Below are 16,130 nucleotides of genomic sequence, written 5' to 3' on the forward strand. Positions count from 1 at the left end.
CACACACTTAAAACAAGTACACGTTCTCATGTAAAAAAATATATTTTGCTAAAAGTAGAAGTACTAAGTCAAATATTTCATTGAAGTAAAATGGAAATATATACTGACTGAAATGTTCCCCCAAAAATCTGTTATACTTAACAAAACATGTTCCCATAACTGAAAAATAATGAACCTTTCATGTTTGTGTTTTTTTTTTTTCATAATAGATGGAGAATTTTTTTAATGCCAGAAGAGAGTGTTTCTTAGTCTGGCGCAAGACACAAGTTTAGGGACAGATTTTTTTTTCAAGCGGTTCTTTTTTAGACTTTGATTCCTTGGGATTCTTTGTTTGCTTGCCTGATTCGTCTTACGATGCAAATGAGTGATGACGTCAATCAAAAGAAGTATACAGTGGACAATGTCAACAGTTAATCAAATACCAGCACCAGAAAAAAGATGCTACTTTGTCTAAAATTTTTGTCATGCCTGTTTGAAAATATACCCACTCAAAGCCCTAAAGGTGGCTAGTATTACGTTTTCCACAGTGCAACGAGGCACTCTACGGCCACGCCAGTGCATGTCCCTGTCCAAATGCTGGTTGTCAAGTTAGACTTAAAAAAAAAAATAATCCCCTCCTCCTTGCTTTTCTGGTTTTATCTGGGTGACGTGTGCACACTCACCGCCTACAATGAGGCGCTCTAATGCGGACCAAATTAGGTGACGGTGGGCGAGTCACACCATCCCCTAAAATGTATCACACTGCACCTTTTTGACCAGTGCCCCAAAAAAATAAATGAGGAAAACTGATATGATGAAAAACAGTTGAACAATATTCTCCAACTAGTTGTCAGTCTTTAAAAATGTTTTCAGCAATTATCTTCAAACATGGTTTTAGAAACAAATCTCTTAAATCACTTTACAGGGTTAACTTGTTTCTCTATGATAAGTTTACTTTCAAAGCAGAAACATCAATCGGGATACAGTAAATTTTTCGTCTCACCTTTTGTTGAATTCTTACTTGACAGGACAAAGAAAAACAATACGGTACTGTGCGCACGCCTTGTGAGTGACAATGAGGCGTCACTTCCTGGTACACGGCGAAAGTGGCCAGAGGAGCTTCATGGTGAGAGCAGAAGGAACATTTTCCCACGACTGACTACACGACTTCTTCAGAATGCTTTTGCTGATCCTCCTTGTTGTGTCTTTGACCTCATGTGCTGCACAAACGACAAGTGAGTAAATTCAACTTGATTCAAACCTTTATTGATATCATGTTCAGTGATGGCGAGAAGATAGAAACAAAAACGACCACGCAAAAACAGTTCTATTCAAAAGCCAAATAATTGTTGATTGCATAGAGAACCATTCGACCACCTTTTCGACCGCTACATCAGCAGAACCTGTGAATACCACAAATTCGGCGGCTTTTATATTGCCAGGTAAGTGCTTTCTTCCGCTTACAATTTCCATACAAGTATCTGTTGGAATTCTTCTAAAATTGTGTTTGCGTGCAGTTGTGGCCATTTTAGAGGTGAGAGTTCTGTCCCAAATTGACTTAAATGGCACAGAAGCACAATCCCTTTTGAACCAGGTAAGTCGAAACTCAATTGTGCACTGGCATGAGACCTTAACATACTGATAACATACTCTTCAAATATTTGTGTGTTTCAGCTCATCAGAGACTTGCAGGTGGAATCAATTGGGCCAGCCCTTATAAAATTAAAGTCGACCATAGAGGTTTAAAATGTGTTCTCATGCATGTAGAAATTCTGTCTGACAAAAGATGCATTGAGATATGAGTACAATTTGCTCCGTGACCATGGTTGGAACTCTCACGCTGAAATGATTGGTAATGCCATTACTTCATTCAGCCTACCCAAAGAAAAAAAAACATTTTGGGAATTTTTTAAAATATATTTTTTTAGCCTCTGTAAAACTTAAAGGGATACTTGACTCATTGAACCATTTTCAGCTCTAAAAAGTTCATATTTTGTCCAGAATTAATTTGATAACTCCATTATTTTTCATGTACAATTAATACCTTTAAAAACACATTTATCCCACTAGACTTAAGATGAGGAACTAGGTAACGGCCAATCACGGCTCACCTGTTTTCTTGGTTTTGTCAGCAAATTGAGCCATGATTGGTCGTTACTTGTTTCCTCAGCACAGGTGATGTCATCTTCAGTCGACAGAAAGTGGAAAAATGTGTTTTTAAAAGTATTAATTGTTCATGAAAAATAATGAAGTTACCACATTATAGACAAAATATGATCTGCTTACTGTTGAAAATGGCTCGAGTCAAGTATCCCTTTGTTAAAATGTATCAAACTTACTATAAAAACATAAATGCAATATTAACATAATCAAATACAATGCAAACAATTTGTGTTTCATGATTCATTTATTGCAGCTCCTTCTGGTGGGCGTGACTTGGCCACTGGGGGGCACTATAATACAATCGTGCAGGCACAAACAAAGAAGAGTTTCACAACTACTGTTCGCGGCATAGTAAGCTATTCTTGGGAGTATTGTTAGATTCTGTCTCCATGTGAAACTGTGCTGTTTGTATTCAAACAAAGCATTTAAACACTGTTAGGCAGCCAAAAGCATTTCCAATCATGCATTAGCATTATGCTAGCAGACTTTAGGCCTTTAAGTCAGCATAACTTTGCCTTGAGGTTTAAGGCAACGTTTCTCCAAATACCACATTGTGACATAATAATAATAATAATAAATATAAATACAGTAGCCTAGTAGGCCCAAGTATCATCAAAAATAAGTCAGAGGCATTATTCCTAAAAAGTACGTTTAATATAAGTCACTGTAACATTATGCACAGTTTACACATTCTATTCAGGGATTCTAACATGGATGTATGGCTCCATTTTAATTTAATTTCAACATGGATAATTTTTTGTTCCATTTCCTGCTAAATTTAATTGAGAATTTTGTATGTGTTGTACAGCTTTCTTAATGTCACAATAATAACAACGATAAAAAAATAAAATAAAAAGTCAAACTAGATGTGGTATTTAGATGTAATAAAAAAAAAAGAAGTCTCTATCTATACATGGAAATGAAAGAAAGTCCAGCATATTAGGATGTCTCACCAACAAATAAACACACATGTCGAAAATGTGTGCGCCCCCACACCACCATAAAATTATTATTTTTTTAATTAATAATAATTCAACATCTTTAGTTATTTTTGGGGAATAAACAAAATTAGATAGTGGTACTTTAAGATTTGAGTGGCATGACTTTTTTTTTGTTCAGACAGTTTTTTTTAAAGAAAATTAATCAACCAACTATTTTTTTAAATTAAATTCGTAATTACATAATTCAATTTTTTTTTAAATAAAGCAATTAAACTGTAAGTGTAGCTAAATAAATGAAAAAAAAATCATCTATTTCATTATAATTAGTCAATTATTTCTTAAATGAAACAAAAACACTTTATTTTGTTTTATTTACAATTATTTGAGATAAATGAAACCTTTTTTTTTTTTTAAATAGTTAAATTAATAACTTAATCTGAAAATGTAAACGCTATGGTGACTCTTTGGAGGCCCTTTGTGGGTTCACCAGCTTGAACTCAGCATGTAAATGCGCCGCCCGCAATTGATTTGTTCCCAGTGGGTTACTTGTGTGAGAAACGTAAGCTGCGTGACAAATGCCGTTTAAGCAGGTTTGAATTCTTTCACTTCACGTTACGTGAGCTGCGGCCGCTGGAATAGTTCACGTCCACGCTTTCGATGCACATTCCTGCCACTTTTCATGTATGGAAACTGGTGATAATGAATTCAGAAGTTGAAGGTGATCACATTTTCTAAGACGATTTGTTGATCAATTATCAGTTGCTCCAAGGGTTCGTAACGCAGAGACGACACCATGGCAGGTCGCATTATTTGTTAGGGTGAAGCTAAGGGAATTAAAGCAAATCTTTGTGGTGGTTAATTCTGTATTTGTTTTTCGTTTTCTGTATAGTTTGTGGGTGAATTTCAGCTGGGAGTTGCAATAAACAATGAATTCTCTTTCATGAAGAATTGTCATTTATTTCCCAAACTGCTGCTTGAGTTGCCACTGCTCGCATGTCAAATTTTTGCTCTCAATTCAAGGGAAAAAACATGATCAAAACAACAACTCTTGTACTGTATGTGCCGCCGTGGACATTTTTCTTGTTCATTTTAAATGCCTGGTACAATAAAGATGTTTTGTTTGGACAAAAAAAAAAATGTGCACTTTAACATACGCACATTTGCCAGCGACATATGCACACGAAATCGACAGACACATACCACAATACATCTATAAATCACATCCGCATACTCACATATACAATTTTCATTAGACTCATAACGATACATCCAAAGAAATTACAGCATATGTAAATTTTTAACAGCTCATGACTGATGTAATTTATTTTAAACTTTGCTTTTAAACAATTTTCTAAATTCAGCAATCTTTTCAGGTCAGTTCCAAAATCATTCCACAAATTAACACCTTTTAATATTAATATTTGTTCTTGTTTAAATTTTATTTTATTTTTTAGACACTCTCTCTAATTTCAAGCAGATAGATTGTTGTGTACTTTATACATTATTTGTGCTATTTTAAATTCAACAAAGTCGTAGAATTTCATTGTATTTGATTTAATAAATAGTTGGTTCTGTATATTTTTATCGATTTATGGCTCTTTTTTGCAGTTTGAAAACAGTATCCGTATTTGTTTTATATGCGTTTCCCCAGATTTCCACACAATAGGTCAAATTTAAACAGATTTGTCAACAACATTTAGGTGAAATGGGACTTTTGTGTACTTAGCTCAAGTTTTCTTATAGTACAAGATCTGTTCTTGTGTATGACGTCATTTGTTTTTACAGAGAAAAATAACCCAAAGAAATGGTGTGGTAATATATCCCCCTAGTGGTCAATAAATGCAAGACCAATGGGCTCTTTGCACAAATTGACTACTTCCTGAACTCAGTACCACTGCTTCATTTCCTGTCTTTCATGATTGGACAAACTGATTAATCCAGGTGTGCCTGACCTCAGTAACCACGACGACAATGGCCAGACACACCTGGATTAATCAGGTTGTCCAATCATGAAAGACAGGAAATGAAGGAGTGGTATTGAGTTCAGGAAGTAGTGGATTTGTGCAAAGAGCCCATTTAGCTTCCTTTAATTTATAGGCTACATGGGGCATTATGGTGATGATTGATGAACCATGTTGTTTCTGCAGTTTGAGTACAGGACTCCAAAAACGCTTTAAAGTGGATATAAAAAGTCTACACACCCCTTAAAATATCTGGCTTTGTGGCATTAAAAAAAAGCGAGACCAAAATGACCTATGGATTTTTATACCGAAGGGTAGGAAGCAACTGAAATAATGCGGTTGCATAAGTGTGCACATCCTCTTATTACGGTAACTGGGATGTGGCAATCACCAATCACATTCAAACTCAAGAAAAATGGGAGTCAGCACATGCTTACAACCTGCCCTACCATTGATGTGCGGTCTTATGTTTGCACCTAACATAGCTAATGAAATTATGACCAAAAATTTCAATCTTGATTTCATACTTCCCCTCACAAAAAGTTTTTTTTTTTTTTCAAATTGAGTTGTGCTTGAGTTGTAGTCTCATTTTTTTAGACCACAAAAACCTGGCTTTTAAACATTGTTTTATCAATTTTTGATCTAAGGTTTATTCAGGAGCGAGAATGGCAACCTCATTACATAACCTGTGATCCAACCCCTACAAGCTGGAACTCTCTTTTAATTGTTAGAACTTCTTTTAAACTATGGATTCTTCAAGTTGCTGCTGGCTGAGCTGGATCCCCTGCTGGCTGAACGAGGAGGAGAAGGAACAGTTAGATCCAGACTCAGGGACACAGTCTTTAGTAATGAAGACTGAGGTGACGAGGTCCCGTGTCTGCTGGCTGAGGAAGCTGAAGACCTGCAGATTGGAGGACAATACTTTTACTACACATTGACACTTTTTATTGACCGAATGTTTATAAATTTGATTCCATCCTGAAACTGTCAGTCCAACAAGGAATAGGGAAGAGGGACAAAATCCAAATCTATCTGGCCCAATGTGAAAAAAGCATTTTCTCTCATTCCTTTTTCTTCTTAACTCATTCACTGCCATTGACGGCTATAGACGTAAAAAAATCATTTGAACTATTTCTTAGTTTCACATTTTTTTCCACTTTTGTTGACAAGAGTATGAAAACCTAGAAAAAAAATGTATTGTACGTTTAGAACAGATATAAAATTTGTGATTAGTCGTGAGTTAACTAGTGAAGTCATGTGATTAATTACAATTAAAAATTGTAATCGCCTGATGACCCTAATCAAAAAAAAGAAAAGATTATTAAAAATGAGGGGCGTCAGACAATTTTTTTTTTTAATTGTAATTAATCGCATGACTTCAATAGTTAACTCACGATTAATCGCAAATTCTGTTCTAAATGTACAATAAAAAAATTCTAGGTTTTCATACACTTGTTAACAAAAGTAGAAATAAATGTGAAACTAATAGAAATAATATTAATATTGAATTTTTGACGTCAATGGCAGTGAATGAGTTAATAAATAAATTGCTCATTCAGAAACAGATTTTTAGATTTACTTGGGTTGTTTTCAGTGGCAGCTGGTGGAGTTTTTGGTTTGCTTGCGTGATATTACAGGTTGCAGAGTTGTTAGAGAGTTCGAAAACACAAGTTAGACCTGCTCCAAACTGGTCTAAAATCTAGTCTACTTTCAGTCACAAAATTGTTAGCCATAATAGCAAGTATCCTCGGTCTGCCAGAACGTCTAGCGAGGCGCAGCGCGTTCTACCAAATTCACAAACACGGTAAACAAGACTTGCCCTGTTACAAAAATAAAAGATTTGCCAGTTTTTACGCCGAGCGCATGAGCACCTGTCTTCAAAAATAGGGCCTGTGTGTGTGTTAGACCTGGAAGAGGTGGAGATGCGAGCCGAGTTGGTCTTGGAGCTTCGGTGGCTGCTGGGAGTAGACGGAGGAGACGGAAAAGACAAGTTGACCTGAGAGAGAAGGAAAATGAAATATAAACGTTTTTAACATTTGGAAAAAAACATTTTATTCAACTATTTTGACTTCTTTCAATGAGTCCATCACATTCAGTAAATCTCACTTACTGTAGACTTCCAGTTGCTTACCTGTAGAAAGTACATTTCCAATACTGATCTGAGGTCAGGTCTGTCCATTGTGGCATCATTGAGCATCTTGTTGATACTCCTGTTCAAGTCCTTCAACTGCCTCAGTCTGATGTCCTTCTCCTCAAAAGTCTCTGACTTGGTGTTTCTTGACGAGCGGATCTTTTGCGTCAGTTTAGAGCACTGGCTCATTGTAGGAGCAGTAAAAACATGTTAAAGAAAGCTCCAGAAATGATAATACATATTGCACTAATCAAACCTGTTTTGTGGCTCTGTTAATTTTCTCCTGCTGGGACGCAACCTCCCGATTCAGTTTGCTGATGAGGGACTGCGTGTGTTCGATCTTTTGGTTCTCCACCTGTTTCGCCTGTAGGAGACTCTCCAAGGCGTTGTTCAGTTCCTGAACAAAACCATCAATGTGAAAAGCATATACTGTAAGTCAGTTCCGTGGATGACTCAGATTAACAGAAAAAGAGAAAAGTTGTAATGAGTTACCAAATATTTAACCCTATAAAGCCTGAAACATGCAATAAATGAGAGAAAATTCTGATTATTTGTAAATAGAGTACTTCTTGGTCTTTTTGAACAAACTTTTTTTTTTGTTGGGTGAAAATCAACTTGACTTTTGATTTGTGTCATATTTGATACATCCGGTCACAAAAGCATTAAATTCGTACATTTATAAAAAAAATATATATATAATAATAAACAGACAAATCAAACATATTAGTATTTCCAAAAATCTGAAAGATGATACATGTTCAAGGTTTTATGGTATCGTCCACCCTGCAACACAACTACACTGCTCTAGGGCTCCCCCGACAGCGGTCAGTTATTATTCTTACCTCTGGAAATTATAGCAGCTCTGTAGAAATGTCTCGAATTTCTACACTTATTTGGTTAAGCCACACGTAGTCTTCAATTAGTCTCCTGGCCTGCTTCACCTTGTGGCATTTTGGCCTATTTTTCTGCCGCTTCCCTTCTCCCACTGCTCCCTCCAGGGCCAGCATTTGTTATTATTCTGTCCCCCTTACAAGTTAGCAGTAATTTTAAGGTAAACTTCATTCATAAAGTGACTTGAAATGAAATTCAGTGAGATTTCTTAACATGAGGAAAACAATACAGCGCATTCAGTTTGATTTCGGACGAGAGTAAATAGGAAAAACCTGTTGGTCTTGCTGAAGCCCTCTGACTTGTCTTCTCTTGTACTTAAGCACGTCTTCAGCCAAATGCAACTGCTCTTCCATCTTGATTTTTTCCTGGTATTCTGGGCCTGACGAAAGAAGAAGTAGCGGAACTAAATAAGCAAAGTCATTCATAGTTACTGACATGCATGTTGACTGACTGGATTCTTTCGCTTTGTTGACTGACGTGTGGAATCCAGAATTGCTGATGTTGAACAACAGCGTTGTATTCTCCAGAGCTTTATTTTCTTGCTCAGCCTTGTGGATTTGGGCAGTGAGATGCTCGACCTGCTCCATGAGTTCTGCTCTCTGTAGCGCCGCCTTGTGGGGGGTTGGGAGGGTTACTTTTAAAATGTAATCCATTACAGTTACAAGTTACCTGCTAAAAAATGTAGTTAGTAACGTAATCCAAGTACCATAATATTAAAGTAATGTAACTGGAATACTCCAATATTGAGTATGCTCATGAAGACAAAAAAAAAAAATATCACCACAATATATATTCTATACAATGTGCCCCTGCTATTTGCAGGTGAAAGGGACCCGGGGAGCCTACCAATAGCAAAAAATGCTAGTGTAATTAAAATGCATGTAGGCGATTGATTGATTGATTGCCATATGCTGTTGTGTCACTGAAAGCAACCACACCACAGATGGATGGATAGATGGATGGATAGATGGATAGATGGATAGATATAGTCATCAATGAGGATGACGATGTGTGACATCTCCCTCTCTCCCTCTTTTGCACTCTCTCTCATCGTAGAAATTGTAATCCCTCGAAGTAATCCCCATTTTTAATAAATGTAGCTGTAATCTGATTACATGTTTTTTCCTGTAACTATAATGGAAGACCGTTAAAGAAAAATTGCAATCTGATTACGTAACGGCGGTACATGTATTCCGTTACTCCCCAAGCCTGGTATATTGTATGTTTGTTACACATGCTACATCAGTATTTCCCCAAAAGCTATTATTGTGTTGTATGAATGGGAACAGGCTGATACATAAATAACTGGTACCTTTTGCCATCGAGTGGAATCACTGCACTAAATCACGTTGAATGTTTTTGATGGTGTTTGAGGTCCTCTCACCTTGGCGATGTAGTGAGCTTGACACTTCACCGCATCTTCCTCATCCTCTCCAGGGGTTGCCATTGTAAAGGTCACAACTTCAAAATGTTTCTTCATGACGTCGATCTTGGAAAACTTTCCATTCAGATCAGCACTGTGAAGGAATCATTTTTAAATGAACGGACTCACTGGAAATAGCCGATCAAAGGTTGACATTGAGGATTGTTCATAATGTACATAACAGAGATTAGGGATTTGTGTCACTGGTTTGAGACCATGGGATTGTTTTTTGCCACAGTAACTTGGGTCTTGCTTGAAACTTGAAGGTTGGGACTCGGGACTTAACCGCTGATGCAAACAAGTACGACACGGTCCGCGTGTATCACCTGATTCTCTGTCTCTCCTGCTCAGTGGTCTTCAGCTCCTGACTCAGCATTTGACTGTAGACTCGGATCTCCTCTTGCCTCTCTTGGATGGCTTTCCTCACGTTTAGTTGTCTTTTCTCCAAGGACACCACACCGTTGGCTTTATTGAACAGAAGATCCCTCTTACGCTTCACCTCCAGCTTGAAGATGTTCTGCTCCACGATTTGTTCCTGATGAGGAGCGACACATTGTGGGAAGACTTTCAAACTTACTTTGCCATGTGTATAATTAGTCATTAAAAATACACTCTCACAAAACGTCAGGGATATGCACTGTAGCTTTTACAAGTGAACTTAATTTGACCTTCCCTAACCTCGTGAGGTGAACCTGCTTTTGCCTGAAGGTGTCATTCAACCATTGGCTGAGAATGTACGCAGATAGTAAACATGACTTTTATTTTTTGGAAAATACTTTCACAAAAGAATTCCTTCAAATGTAAAAAATAGGGGTGTCAAAATTAGTGCGTTAATTTTGAGTTAATTTAAAGTTACTTTAAGGTCACAAATTTTATTAACGCGTGATTAATGAAAGCCTTGTAAAGCCTGTACTGGGGGAATTCCAGTCGCAACGCAGCAGACACGTCCACGTCAAAATTTAGCAGTGCATACATTTCTGGAGACCTTTACCATTTTGAAAAATGTGCAGAAATTCACAAGTTATTTCAGGTTAAAGATTAGATGGCTCTTAGTATGAAAAGAAAAATGCACTGAGCTGTCACCGACGTCTTACAAATGCAATTATGCCATCTAGTGGCAGAAAACTCATCTCAACACAAATCAATATCACACGCGATTTTTACAGTACAGTACATGTTTTTAATTTTAACTCAATTTGATGAATTATTATGAAATTACTGTATCAATGACTAAAAGATGCGGCCATGTTTCTATTTTTAAAAAAAATCCACTTTTATGTTAACCAGGGTATGGAAACTTAAAAAATATATATTTTATTGTACATTTAGAACAGATATCAAATTTGTGATAAATCCTGAGTTAACTATTGAAGTCATGCGATCAACTACGATTAAAAATGTTAATCACCTGACACACCTAGTAAAAACATAAAGTAGAATGTTGCGCACAGTATAATACCAGTTTGTCGAGGCTGAGTCTTTTCAGCTCTTTTTCAGTGTTATTATTGATTAGCTTCAAGTCTTCAAATTTGTTGTGCAGGTCTTCCTTCCCAGCTGCTGACTTGTCATTCTCTTTCTTCAAGTAGCGAATGTCACCCTGTCAAAGACAACATTTGTAATAAATATTGGTCAAGATTGGTGAATTTTGCTGCCCGCAGGTTTACTTCAGTCTCTTTGATTCCATTGATGATTTTATTGGATGTCTTCATCATCTCGTCAAGGGCTTTGGTCATTTGACTGATCTTCGTTTCTAACACTTGCTTTTCATCTAAGTCGTGAACGCCTTGCAGTCGAGCAAGCTTTTTCTCCAAAAAGATGATCTGGAAGTCCTATAACGCAAGTGTGTGAAAGAAAGACGTGTGGACCGAGCAGTCAAATCTCATTTTGATTATTAATTTGGTGAGCATACCTTTTCACCCATGATCATCTGTTGTCTTATCAAATGCTTCTCCTGTTTCCTGATCTCTCGTTCCAGACTGGTAACAGTGGATTTGCTCCACAACTCTTGGGCCAAAGAGTCCTTCTCCATTCTCTTGAGGTTGTCAACATGCTGTTTACAACGGAAGAGCTCCTCCCTGCAGTCACGCAGTTGGACATCCGAACCCTTGTACAAATTTTTTTTTTTTAATTAAACACGCAGCCGTTGTCCACTATCTGATTCAATGTAATGATGTCCAAAACTACATTAGGGACAGCAATAATACCAGTAATAAACACATTTTGTTGCATACTGTATATAATACTGTTAATCCCTGTATTACATATTCCTTCCATTCAGTGTCCACTACCATCCACAGTCAAGAAAGTCAGAATGGTTATATTAGGCTATTGTCTGGATTGTGTTGCAGTTTTAACAATAAGTGAGTCTGTTGTTGCCTCATAGCAACTCAGTTCAAACACAAATGAACGGTCACTGTGAATGGCCAATATATGAAAAGATTTGGGTCTTAGCGTTGTCGTGCAAATGGAGAGGTTTTACAGAATCTTTGTAAACAATGATGAAGTAGTAAACTACAAATTTTATTGCTTACTTTCCCCCCAATAAACCCCATGTGCCAGTGGAGAGAAATCCTGATAATTAGTCCAACTTGTTCAGAGCAGAGGTAGCAAACCCAGGTCCACAAATGAGTAAAAATCCTGCCAGTTTGGCTTTAGCCACGGGTGCTTCTGTTCAACCAGCAGGCAAATGAGCTCACGGGGAGCTAGCTTTATATATATATTATATTTTATAAATATATTTTATTATTTTATATATATATTATATATATATATATATATATATATATATATATATATATATATATATTTGGAATTTTGGCAGGAAGGAATTTTGTCACTCAAAGAAGCTACCTGACTGAGGAACAAGGAAATGACCGTAAATAAAAACAAACAAGTTTGACCTCTTTTTGTAATAAAGTGGGTTCCCTCGACGGCAGCAATAATTTTCCGCACATACACGTACACATACTCAGCCACATACAAAAATAGAAAAATAAAAAAAATAAAAGAGCAATGATGATGACATTACCGAATGAACAATACTGAGCTCTTTTTGGAAAAAAAATTGAAATAAAAAAAAATTGAAATAAAAAAATAAAAAATTTCCAATGCAAGACTTTTCTGACAGAATCTCACATTTTTACCTTTTCGGAAATACTCGGACATAATATAATAATAATACTAATGGTAAGTAGAAGGTGAATGAATCCTCACCTTAATGGCCTGCTCCTCATCTGTGAGAAAGTTCTCCATTTGGGCAGCTTTCTCCTTCTCACTCATGGCGTTGTGTGTCACAGTTTTCAGCTTCTCCTCAAGTGCAGAATTTTGGTCCAAGGTTTGCTTCAGTCTACAATCAGACATTAAGAAACAGACCGTTTCCCATGCATTGCAATGTCTACCATTTACAGCTATGAAAAATAATGGACTAAATGTGACTGACTTGAAATTGTTTTTCTGGATTTGATCTTTGATCCTGGAGATGTGGGACCTCATCGACTCCACCGTGGAAGCTGTTTTTTCCAATGAGGTTTTAGAACTTTTTAGCTGCAAATATGAGTCAAACAAGTCAAATACACAATTAATTTAGCCTAGGTATAAGGCCATGTCTAATACATAAAAATATTGCTTGGGTAGCATTTTGTTTGCGTTGCATCTTGAAGTTATGGAAAAAGTGCTTTATCACCATCTTGTGGCATCTAAAGGCAATTGCCAACTATTTGGCAGGTTTGTTGCAAAGGTTCACAGTATGCAATTGAATTCTGCTCAGAGATGTTTACCTCATCCTGCATCTCCATGTAATTCTTCTCCTGCTCCTTCAGTTCTTGCCGCAGTTTGGCGGCCTGACGATGGGTTGCGGTCAACTTCCTCTCCTTTTCCTTGTTGTCACTCAGCTGCGAGTCGTGCAAGTGCTTCATTTCTGTCAAGAAGCCATTCCGTTCCCTGATGATCTGATTGGTCTCCGAAAGTTTCTGGAATCATGGATGGACTTGTATGTGTTATACGGGTGTGTGTATTGTCAGTGGTTTTCCTGATCAAATTAAAGCAGCGGTGGTACCATCCAGTTGAGAATGAGAACTTGGGGCATCTTTTCTACCTGATATAAGGCGGAGTTGGCCACCTCCAAATTTTATATAGGAAAACCCCTGACTGTGTTGACATTGTGTTGGTGATGTTATTTGGTTGTTTACCAGAGCCCACTGTTGCATATCAGCATCTCTTTGCTTCATCTGTTGGATGGTGTTTTCCCACTGATGGATGATCTGCTCACTTTCCCGGTGAGCCTGCTGCAAATGTGCTGTTGACTTGTCTAAAGCAATCTGACAGGACATGACAGGAAATGTTCGATTCTAAGTGCATTCTCTTATAGTACAACTGTTCTTTAAGGTATATAAGATATATATAGAAGGTGCCCAGGGTTGGGGAATCCACACTCTAAAAACAGTTGGGTCAAAATAGCACAACTATGGTTCAAAAATGGACCGATCCTCTACTTTGGTCAATTTGAGCCAACTTTGAGTCAAGAAATGGGTCTTTTAGTGTAAAACAACTCATAAATATTGGTCAAATCCTTTACTTGGGTCAAAAAATGGGGTCATTTTGTATAACACAACTCAGAAAGTTGGCTCAAATTGACCCATAAAGTGGATCGGTCCATTTTTGATACATAATTGGCTTACTTTTGACCCAACTGTTTTTAGGCCCTGTCCAGACGGAAGCAAAGCCGGCTTTGTTCCTCAAACAAATCTCGTTTAAACAGAGGCATTTCAAGACTTGCGCGTGTCCGAAAGAAGACGTTGAGGACGTTTAACGGCTGTAATGTATATTCCAAGTCTGGAGTGGTGCTGAAGCGCAGCCACAGGGAGTTAACGGAAAGCGTAGAAGAAGAATCAGCGAAGAAGACAAACACTTTTTTTTTTTTACTTGATTGCAATCTACAGATCAAACATGGCTTTGCATGTATCGAAACAACATGAAAAGACGAACACAGGAGAAGTAATAATGGCGGGTGATTCAAGTACAACACCGCTTGTTGAACATGGGAATAAATAAGCTTAAATATTTTGCTGCAAAAGCATAAGCAAGCTAAGGAGGCTGCGCAAAACGACTAAGACACGGCTATCCACTCTGGAGCCCGATTTCAAAAGTGATCGGTTCAAGCTCCGAAACAATGCCATCATGTGGACGAACGGCCTGAACGGTAAGAAACTTGTGAGGATACATTGAAACTGGCTTTCTTGTGGACGGGGCCTTAGAGAGCAGGTCCAGAAAGTCAAAACCCTGCCACAGATTGGCTTTGGCCACAGGTGCGGCTACTCAACTGGCAGGTACCTGTTAAGTAGAAGCACCTGTGGCTAAAGCCAAACTGTTTCAGGATTTTGGCCCAGTTTTGTTTTTTATTTTGGAGTGAGGTTTTTGGTGTGTGAAAGTGGCTTTTTTAGTGTGAGAGTTTTTTTTTTTTGCATGTGAGCATTTTTGGGGTGTGTGATCTTTTTTGCGTGTGAGCGATTTTTGGTGAATGAGAGAGATTTTTTTTGTGAGTGTGTGAGTTATTTGGCTAAGGTGAGACTATTGGTGTATGAGAGTTTTTCTGTGACAATGATAGTTTTTGAGTGCACTCACAAAAACCTCTTGAAAATAACTCTCACACTCACCAAACTCTCACATGTTTTGGTGTGTGTGAGTTTTTTTTTTTGTGAGTGTAATGGTTAGGTCGTGTGTGAGGTAATTATCGTTTTTGTCCTATATATGGTATTCATTCAGTCCCAAAGCCAAGAAGCATGCAAGACACAATCATACATTTTGTTGCCTTGTACCTGAGCAGATAAAGTTTCAGTCGTTTCCATGTCAAGCGCTTTGCGCTTTTTATTGGCCTCCAGCCTCGTCCTCTCAATGGCCAAAGTGAGCGACTGTGGGACAGAAAATCACAATTTTATAGAGCTTTCTTAAGGCCCTTCAAGCACAAGCTGGTCTCATGACCTTGATCGTTTGCTCATCCTGCTGCGAATACTTGATGATGGCCATCACGTCGTCGTCTTTTCGTGCCGACTCCTCCAAAAAAGAATCCATGGCCTGCTGGTCCCACTTCATTTGGATGCGAAACTGCTCCAGCTTCTGTTGTGCCTTGAACATGTCATTCTGATCATATTGGCAAAAGGTTAATACAGTGGTCACACTACAAAACATGTGATTGGATATTTAAAGGAAAGGGAAGTTTATAGACCTCAAGCCTGTTTTTCCTCTCAGCCAAAGATCGAAGCTCATTTTCCATCTGAGCGTTCTCCTGCGCCAGATGGCCAATTTCTCTCTGTGCGATGGCAGTCATGTGTGTCTCCAAATCTGCTTCTCTGTCTTTGGCCTGGCACAGGGCCTTTGCACAATAACCACACAGCATATATACTCATGAGAATTTTTTAATACAAAAATGTTCCCAGCATTTGGTGGGGGTGGGCGGGACTACTGTACCTCCATGTTTTCCAGCTCTGCGTTAACATGCTTCATGAATTCCGTTGCCAGTTGTGTTTGATCTTTATGATACTCCCGCTTGCTTTTCAGTTGCGAAAGTTCCTTCCTCTTTTTGGTAATCTGTGAAAATACCCCATTACATAAATTATGGGAGAGAATTAGATCAACAGAAGGAAGAA

At 37.8% G+C, this 16,130-nt stretch overlaps 1 protein-coding gene and 1 long non-coding RNA gene across 2 annotated transcripts in view; one reads left to right on the forward strand and one right to left on the reverse strand.

Moving 5' to 3' along the window:
• The first annotated feature begins 1,046 nt into the window (after positions 1-1,046).
• LOC147181959 (uncharacterized) lies at positions 1,047-4,019 on the forward strand. Its single transcript, XR_015097315.1, has 4 exons — positions 1,047-1,214; positions 1,341-1,421; positions 1,497-1,573; positions 1,654-4,019. It is a non-coding gene; the product is annotated as an uncharacterized LOC147181959 (long non-coding RNA).
• Positions 4,020-5,091: 1,072 nt separating this feature from the next.
• LOC147181960 (coiled-coil domain-containing protein 39-like) overlaps positions 5,092-16,130 on the reverse strand; it is a 12,217-nt gene continuing 1,178 nt past the window's right edge. The window contains exons 2-20 of the mRNA XM_086079452.1: positions 15,952-16,071; positions 15,710-15,856; positions 15,466-15,624; positions 15,303-15,395; positions 13,677-13,805; positions 13,266-13,457; positions 12,929-13,032; positions 12,703-12,835; positions 11,399-11,593; positions 11,154-11,318; positions 10,949-11,086; positions 9,816-10,024; positions 9,451-9,583; positions 8,518-8,677; positions 8,339-8,445; positions 7,432-7,572; positions 7,176-7,355; positions 6,952-7,040; positions 5,092-5,945 (exon numbers count right to left, since the gene is read on the reverse strand). Coding sequence (XP_085935578.1) covers positions 5,789-5,945; positions 6,952-7,040; positions 7,176-7,355; positions 7,432-7,572; positions 8,339-8,445; positions 8,518-8,677; positions 9,451-9,583; positions 9,816-10,024; positions 10,949-11,086; positions 11,154-11,318; positions 11,399-11,593; positions 12,703-12,835; positions 12,929-13,032; positions 13,266-13,457; positions 13,677-13,805; positions 15,303-15,395; positions 15,466-15,624; positions 15,710-15,856; positions 15,952-16,071 — 2,751 coding nt within the window. The 3' untranslated portion in view covers positions 5,092-5,788. The remainder of the gene's footprint in view (positions 5,946-6,951; positions 7,041-7,175; positions 7,356-7,431; positions 7,573-8,338; positions 8,446-8,517; positions 8,678-9,450; positions 9,584-9,815; positions 10,025-10,948; positions 11,087-11,153; positions 11,319-11,398; positions 11,594-12,702; positions 12,836-12,928; positions 13,033-13,265; positions 13,458-13,676; positions 13,806-15,302; positions 15,396-15,465; positions 15,625-15,709; positions 15,857-15,951; positions 16,072-16,130) is intronic.

This window comes from Leptonotus elevatus, chromosome 1, assembly GCF_054856555.1.
Source record: "Leptonotus elevatus isolate MCC_2025b chromosome 1, RoL_Lele_1.0, whole genome shotgun sequence".
Taxonomy (NCBI): Eukaryota; Metazoa; Chordata; class Actinopteri; order Syngnathiformes; family Syngnathidae; genus Leptonotus; species Leptonotus elevatus.